The sequence below is a fragment of the Symphalangus syndactylus genome, chromosome 5 (genome assembly GCF_028878055.3).
Source record: "Symphalangus syndactylus isolate Jambi chromosome 5, NHGRI_mSymSyn1-v2.1_pri, whole genome shotgun sequence".
NCBI lineage: Eukaryota > Metazoa > Chordata > Mammalia > Primates > Hylobatidae > Symphalangus > Symphalangus syndactylus.
Genome location: NC_072427.2, coordinates 144,997,415 through 145,006,265, shown reverse-complemented (window position 1 = coordinate 145,006,265; position 8,851 = coordinate 144,997,415). Strand labels below are relative to the sequence as shown.

General features: G+C 32.6%; 1 protein-coding gene across 1 annotated transcript; it reads right to left on the bottom strand.

The window, feature by feature from the left end:
* Positions 1–6,960: 6,960 nt before the first annotated feature.
* TAS2R10 (taste 2 receptor member 10) lies at positions 6,961–8,098 on the bottom strand. Its single transcript, XM_055280642.1, has one exon. The coding sequence runs from the start codon at positions 8,009–8,011 to the stop codon at positions 7,088–7,090; it is 924 nt and encodes a 307-aa protein (XP_055136617.1). The 5' UTR covers positions 8,012–8,098; the 3' UTR covers positions 6,961–7,087.
* Between the last annotated feature and the right edge of the window lie 753 nt (positions 8,099–8,851).

Below are 8,851 nucleotides of genomic sequence, written 5' to 3'. Positions count from 1 at the left end.
AAAATTAAAACAAAATAAATGTGTAAATTAAAAAATTAATATTCCATACCATAAAAACATGCAGCATGGAAATGACTGTCATTAGATAAGAACAAGTTAAACTTTTAATTTTGTACGAAATGAACATAAAGATATCAATTTTAAACCCAGCACATGAAAATTTGATATCAATAGAAAACAGGAAGGAAAAAATTCTACAATAAAGCATTAAAATAGAGTAAAAAGAAGAAATGAGAAGATAGAAAACAATGTAATCTCAATTGTATTAAGTGTAAAAATGTTTCTCAATAGCAATTTTGAGATTACATTATTAAAGTGTCAAAAATGAGATATTTGTTTTCTACAAGAGACATTTAAAAATAAAATGCAGAAGTGTTGAAAATGCAGAGGTGGAAAACATACAATCTAGAAATGATAAATGCTTGAAGTGATGGATCCTAAATATCTTGACTTTTATTACACATTATATACATGAAACAAAATATCACATATACCTTACAAAGTTGAACAAATATTATGTATCAAAATAAAATAAAATAAAATGTAACAAAATTAGGGAATTTACCAAGGGTGAAATAAAATTTAAAGCAAAAACTTTCATGACAAACATTTTTAATATCAGTAAAAATAACCATAAATAAAAAATGACCATGAATAAAAATGCAATTATCAACATTGCTTCAAATTAACTGCAACTACAAATAAAATAATTATGAGCATAAACAAATAAATCAGTAGTTGTAAGTGTAGGTTTACTAATTTAACTATTGGAAATTGTCATGTATTAAAGATGTAAACAAGAAATATCATTAATATTGTTCATCTAATGTATATACATTTAACTTTAACACCATCAAACTCTTTTAAAGAAAATCAGTCACAAAAATGGATCACATATTGGGCCAAATAAATCTTATCCTTGGCCAAATATCATACACATGTGCTGTCTGACCTAACTTAAATAAAATATCAATACAAAAGTTACCTTTAAAAATCTCATTATTGTTAAATATATCTTGCATTAAAAGGAAAGTGTAAAGAATATTTTGAAATTCTTTGAATTGAATACAAGAACCATGTGCCAACATTTGTGGAATACATATAAGTTGATATTTGGGCAGAAAACATACAATTTTGAATACCTTTACTAAAAAAAAAAAAAAAAAGAAAGATTGAACAAAGCTAGTGAAACAAACAACTTTTGCCTTCAAAACTATGGCAAACCGTTATGCTAAGCAAGTTAACGCAGAAACAGAAAACCAACTATCACATGCTCTTACTTATAAGTGGGAGCTAAACACTGGGACACACAGACGTAAAAATGGGAACAATAGACACTGGGGACTAAGTGGAAAGGGAGGGATGGCGGGGGTCAGGGGGCAAGGACTGTCAAACTACCTATTGAGTACCATGCTCACTACCTGGGTGATGGGTTCAATTATACCCCAAACCTCAGCATCAAGGAATATAACCTACTAACAAACCTGCACCTGTACCCCTTAATCTAAAATAGAAGTTAAAATTATTTTTATAAATTAAAAAAATCTGTATAAAAATATATGAAAAACCAGATGTCTGGAAAAATCCTTCCAGTCAGGAAAACATAAAGATACTGAAAAAGAAGCTTTCAGAAATACTTTTAAAGTGTATGGTCCAGCTGTCAAGAGAGTTACAAAAGAATCCTCAGGTGCCAAAAATAGTGGGAAAGTGCAAATCATGAGAGGAAACAGTGCTGAAGACAGAGTTAGTCCCTAACTAAGGCTATCTTGGAGTTAGATAGAGGACTTGTGTCGGGAATTTGCGTCTCCTCTAGGAGACCGCATTGTCACTCTCCTTTAAACCAGTGTTTAAGTATTTTTTTATTTTGTTATTTTTTTAAATTGATGTTCTGCAGTGAAAAGGTACATGCAAAACTATCCCTAAAGGCTGAGGGAGCTGAGAGGCCAAAGAAAGAGTCTAACAATTTCAGTTTCTCAAAAAGAAATATTTATTTATAATTTTTACTTCAACAACTTTTTGGGTACAAGTGTTTTTTTGTCACGTGGATGAGTTATATAGTGGTGAATTCTGAGATTTTAGTGCACCCATCACCTGAGTAGTGTAAATTGTACCTAATATGTAGCTTTTTTATCCCTATCCTCCCTTCCAGCCTCCCCCTTTTGAGTCTCTAAAGACCATGATATCACTCTGTATGTCTTTGTACACTCATAGCTTAGCTCCCACTTATAACTGAGAACATACAGTTTTTGGTTTTCCAGTCCTGTGTTACTTCACTTAGAATAATGGCCTCTAGGTCTAACCAAGTTGCTGCAAAAGATATATATATATATATATATGTGTGTGTGTATATATATATATCTCTTATATATGTATATGTATCTTATACAAATATATATCTTATACAAATATATATCTTATACATATATATCTTATACATATATATCTTATACATATATCTTATACATATATATCTTATACATATGTATATCATACATATATATCTTATACATATATATATATATACACAATCTTTTTTAAAAGAAAGCAATATTTAATAGGAACTTATAAACAGAGGCAACGTTTTGGGTGGCCGCAAGATATTGGATCCCCACACCCGCCCTCCAGAAAATATCCTTTATATATTAAGCTTTTTGGGTAAAACATGTGCAGCTCTTTATATCTCAGACTCTCTTGCTAAAACTTATGAACATTAAAAAGGTTAGATAAGCATCTTTATGAGGGGCTCTCTATGTCACAGGAATTGTTTAAAGAACTTGCTGTGGAACACATTGGTATGCAGGAGTTAAACATCAGTCATTGTGGTAGTTTCGCTTCAGGATGGCATCACTCTTTCTACGCAATAGGCTGTTTTCCTACGTTATATAATAATTACTGTACACATTTATCAGGTACATAGTGATGTTTTGAAACATACAATGTATAGTGATTTTTTTTTTTTTTTTTTTTTTTTCTTTTTTTTTTTTTTGAGACGGAGTCTCGCTCTGTCGCCCAGGCTAGAGTGCAGTGGCGCGATCTCGGCTCACTGCAAGCTCCGCCTCCCGGGTTCACGCCATTCTCCTGCCTCAGCCTCTCCGAGTAGCTGGGACTACAGGCGCCCGCCACCGCGCCCGGCTAATTTTTTGTATTTTTAGTAGAGACGGGGTTTCACCGTGGTCTCGATCTCCTGACCTCGTGATCCGCCCGCCTCGGCCTCCCAAAGTGCTGAGATTACAAGCAATGTATAGTGATTTGATAGGTTAATTAGAAGATCTATCATCTTAAACGTTTATCATTTCTTTGTTGGGAATATTAAAATCCTCCTTCCCGGTATTTAAAACTATGTATTATTGTTAGCTATAGTCATCCTATAGTCCTATAAAACACTAGAACATATTTCTCCTATCTAGCTGTATTTTGTATACTTTTACAAACCCCTACCCTTCCCAGCCTCTGGTATACTCTGCTCTTCTTTTTACTTCTATGAGATCTTCTTTTTTTAGTTTCCTTACATGAGCGAGAATATGTGGCGCTTAACTTTTTGTTTCTGGCTTATTTCAGGTACCATAATGTCTTCCCTTTCCATCCATGTTGTTGCAAATGACATTTCATTCTTTAAAAAAACTGTTATGGCTAAATAGTATTCAACTGTGTACATATACAGCATTTTCTTCATCCATTCATAAACCAATGCTTATGTTTTAAAAGACCATATGCATGTTGGATAAGGTACCTGGCTTGGACTTCTCCGAAGTTAGAAGTGAGATTGGATACTATCAATAAGCCAAGATCCCTGAAAGGCAAAACCTTAATAGGCAAATGAAAAAATAATATACATCCAACAAAAGGCTAAAGTAGGAGTACTTAACAGTCAGCCAGGGCAGGGAATTGAAAGGGGAATGTAAAGGGGAATGAAAGAGGAATGTTGCTCTAGGAATTTGTTATAATAACCTTTCACTCATGTATATTTTGGGCTAGAAGTTAAATTCTATATAGCCTAAATCATTACAAACTGAAAAGTTTAGCTTAAAGAAGTTGAGACTAGAAGTGATCCCAGTCAGCCTTTACAAAGTCAAACTCTTACTGGTAGACGTCGCTGTAAACCTGACCTCAAAGAATTCCCACAGATAATATTCTAATAAAACTGAGTTCACAATAAAATTATAAAACATGTGAGGACCAAGCCAATGTAATTGAAAATTAGTACAAACAACGAAGTTAGTAATCAGAGCTACAAAGGCAGCAGATAACAGAAATAGAGCTTATGCAGTCTGTGCAAATGCTAGAGAAGTTCCTTTCTCTTTCCCTTGTTTCTCAAAGCAAGTATTACTAAACAGATATTTTTTCACATGCCTCATCTTTTATTGTATTTTTCATATGATATAAATTATTGCATCAAAAATTATATAATACTACAAGAAAATAAAAATTATCTATAATCCCAACATCCACAGATAACCTAGCCATCCAGTTTATGTATAAATCTAATCAAAACAGATTTTTTAAGTAACATGCTTATTATCTGACTGTCATCTATCTGTGTTGAGATCTATTTTACAATGTATGTAGAAACATGTTAACAATGGTTAGTTGAGTACTGCAAATGTGCATAATCAATTTCTTCTTTATATATTTTTGTGTTTGCTAATTTTAGATGAAATGAAACTGTATTTTATAGTACATAATGGAGCTTTTGATGAAAGGAACAGGTATCAGTAAAAATAAGCTAATATTGGCAAAAATAGCAGAAGAAAACATAAATCAATATGAGATCAGGTAAATTACCCACCTATTTCCCCAAACATTACAAACTAAGTTACTTACTAAACAGCAAATTAAGAAAAAATCATAACACATATATGGCATAGTGTTAATGTATAAAGTAGTCACAAAATTGGTAAGAAAAAGTATAAGACATGAACAAATAAGGAGAAAACAAATGAATAATTCCCAAAAAGTATATGCTATTGGTTAATCCTGTAATAATGCTTAACTTCACTAGTAATCAAATATATGTGAAGTAAAGATATTTTTGCAATCAAGGTAATGACATTAAAAATAATAACCTGTTTGATTTTGAGACTGGAACAAGATGGATATTTTTTCACTATTAACATATAGGTTTACTATATCTACAGAGCAATTTATCAGTTCTGCAAGGAATTTATCAAATTTCTCCCCATTGGAATTTTCATTAAAAATAATTTACATATTGCTCTCTCTATATACTAGTCGTACTGGACCTTTAGTTTCTGGAATACCCTCTACTCCTTCTTGCTTCAAGACCTCGACATGATGCTTTCCCACCCCAAATTTCTCCTCCTTTGTCCACCTTACTCCTACGCATTATTTAGATATCAAATTAAACCATCTTAACTTCAGTGACATCTTATCCATTCCCATGACCAGGTCAGGTCAGCATCCTATAGTTTTTCTCTCCCAATATCATAAATATAATTGTTTAAGTTAGCTAGCTATTCATTTGTTTTCTATTACAATATATTATTCATTATATTGATGTCTTGTTCACTACTATATCCTCAATAACTAGCCAAGTTAGCTTTTAAATAGTATTCATATGAATGAATAGTATTCATGCTTTACAATACTCATGTTTATTTCTAACAGTGGAAAACTGAAGACAACTTAAATGTAAATGATATGATAAACATTAAGTATATATCATTGTATATTTGCAAGGGGAGTTATTATGCACCCCTTAAAACGATTATTATAAATAATTTTTGAAAACATGGGAAAATGAATAAATTTTACATAATCAACATAATCTATATGGAGAACATAGTTCTTTATACAATATAATTTCAAAGAAGCCAACCTGGTATATTTTGTTGAAATAGGCAGCAGCATTAGGTTTTTTTTTCTGTTATCTCTTAACCATCTGTACATTCTAAACACAATAGTTTAAAAATATAAAAATATTGATTTGGAAACCTGACATAGAAAATTAATTAAGTCCTTACATTTGGAAATATTCCACTCACTAGGCCGTAAGTATGAGATCAAGGCACTTTTGGAAGTTGCCAAAATAAGTCATTGAGTTTATAACCTGGGTTGGGCACAAAAATTCACTTTAAAGCTCAAAATCTGAAACATGCCTGTGAGTGCAAGTTTGTGTACATGAACGTGTGTGTGTGCGTGTGTGTGTGTGTGAAGCCCTAAGACAGAATATTTCATAATTCACACAGATTCTATCCTGTGTTCATCTTGTGTCCTTTGGTCAGGGACTGTGTTGAATCTTGCAGCCTTTGGATCTATGCTTCTAGAAACATCTTTACCCAACTTTAATTGGTTCATAACCTGCCTTATCTCAAATCACTGATTTTGAAGACTATATTTATTTCATCAGTGTTTTGATCCCATGTCCCTCAACTAGACTGTTGTTTCCCTAGCTATATTTCACAGAACTACATCTATTACTCTCACTACTTGCTACACATCAAACATACACCAGTAAAAAAGAATGTTAGATTTTAAAAAATGAAAAAAAACCCTTTAAATAATTAAAATAGCATACTGAAAAGAAGCACCACCATCTGTCCTCACTTCCTCCCTTCCATGTTCTAAACGTCAAGATTGATCTAATTTTCCTTCTTTCTTTCTTTCTTTCTTTCTTTCTTTCTTTCTTTCTTTCTTTCTTTCTTTCTTTCTTTTTCTTTCTTCTTTCTTTCTTTCTTTCTTTCTTTCTTTTTCTTTGGGTTTTCTTGGAGAATGGGTGTCTTTGCTTCAGAAAAGTCAGGTAAAGCACAAGTCTTATTTTAGAGCTTATTCTCATCGTTATAATCTTTACAGTGAATGGTCTCCAGGCTGATGGTTTTCCTCTAGGAAGTTTGTACAAAGAAGTTGCAGGGTGGGGAAGCTGACTAAGCCACTGAATTTGCATGTGGGATTAAAATCTCCTCAAAGACTGAGATTCCCTGAAACGTAGTCAAAACAATTATGGAAGATTTCAGTGATCTTTAATGACACAGTTAAAAAGACAATGCAAGAATCCAGTGCAATGAAACAGATCTTCAAGGATTTATTCACTGGATTCTTTTCATGGAACATCCATTTCTCCCCAAGGTGTCTATGTGACTCTGAGATTTTTCCTTTTCTCACAGCACTTCAATTGCTGTAGTACCCTCAGAGAGGCTTGCTTTAGCTTGCTGTTTCCTAGAATTAAGATAAATGAGTGACCCCAGGGATAGATGGCTGTGGTTGTTATTCCAAACATAAGCAGCAGTTTGTTTTCTGGCACAGTAAAATATGATATTTCTATGGCCATGCCTATAAAATACAAGATAAAGAGGATGATGAAAGCTACCAAAACTTTCATTGCCTTCACATGAGCTTCTGTGTTGGAGTCTCTCAATCCTGTCACATTCGATTGCATCTGCCTGTTGTGTCTCCAAAGGGAAATGATTAACAAAACACATGTAATTAGGGATAGTGTAAAGAAGAAAATGACTCCCAGATTTAGCAAAACCTGTTTAATAAAGTATTCACTTTTATATATGTTGAGATGCCAGACTGTGTCATTCTTCATTTTACGATCATTAAGAATCTTCGCAATGTGTGCAAAATTAAGTAACAATGAAATAAGTAAGAATACTATCGTAAAGGGAAGAACCGTATTTGTTCTACTCTTCAACCAGAGAAATATGTAGTTGGAAAAATTCGCTATCTTCAGGAAATAGAAGATGCCGAGGCTGGTGGCAAACCACATACTTGATTGATTGCTAATTACCCAAAAGTAACTAATATATTCAATTAGGTTACCGGAGGCATATATACCTGGAGAGAATATATTTATAAATCCATCTGTAATTATTATCCATATCAGAAAAATTCTTGAAATAGCTAAGCCGGTGAGAATAAAGCCAATCGTAGATAACTTATTCTTGGCACAGTCAATGCAGTTTACAAGTCCAATAAATCCATTCCCCAAAACCCCAAATACTGACTCAGTAATTACAACAAAAATGAAGATGCCTTCCACCACACTTAGCATATCTGCTAATTCTTAATATTGCTTCTGTTACCTCTATCTTAGATTACCTGCTGCAGAATGAGGCATATATTGGCTGCTTGACGGAAGCGTAACTTTCTTCTCATTCGTTATATAAAGACTTGAAATTGCCCCAGTGATGGCTTGTGATGGAATCAGAAATTTCTTAATGAAGACTTTTCCAAATATGTCTATAAAACATAGCTAGTCTAGAGAATTTATGTTTAGACTGAATGCCTATCTATAATTTGTTAAAATGCAAATGCAAGTTTCTGTTTCATGGATTTTACATGTCCTCCTGAGACTATTTTGAATTTAATAAATTGAATTGTGGAGGAAGAGTGCCAAACATATACCTACAGAATGTAATGCAAAACAGAAACAAAAAATTTGACTTTATCTTTTAAAATATCAAATCATTATTTATGTCATTTGTAATCAATTTATATTGTACAGAAAATACTGTATAGAAGTGAAAAACAAATTCAGCCACTGTAGATACCTATGCTAAATGATCAATTTAATTTTTAATTAAAATTTAAGCTCAACTCTAGGTATGACAAGTTTCACAAATATATCACAAAACTGTTGCTGTTGTTTTATACTTATGGCTATTACACCCTTGAATGCAGAAGATTATGTTGACTACCCTTGACATGAAAGGCTGTTAGGAATAATCTCTTCATTTAACACATTACTGTTTGTTGGCACCCATTCATTTATCCAACAAGTATTTACCGAATGTGTAGATACAACAAACTTTCTTTTGATCTTTGAGGGAATATAGTAGTAGACAGAATCTCAAAGCTTGTGTGATTTATGGAGTGTATATTCTAATGAGGG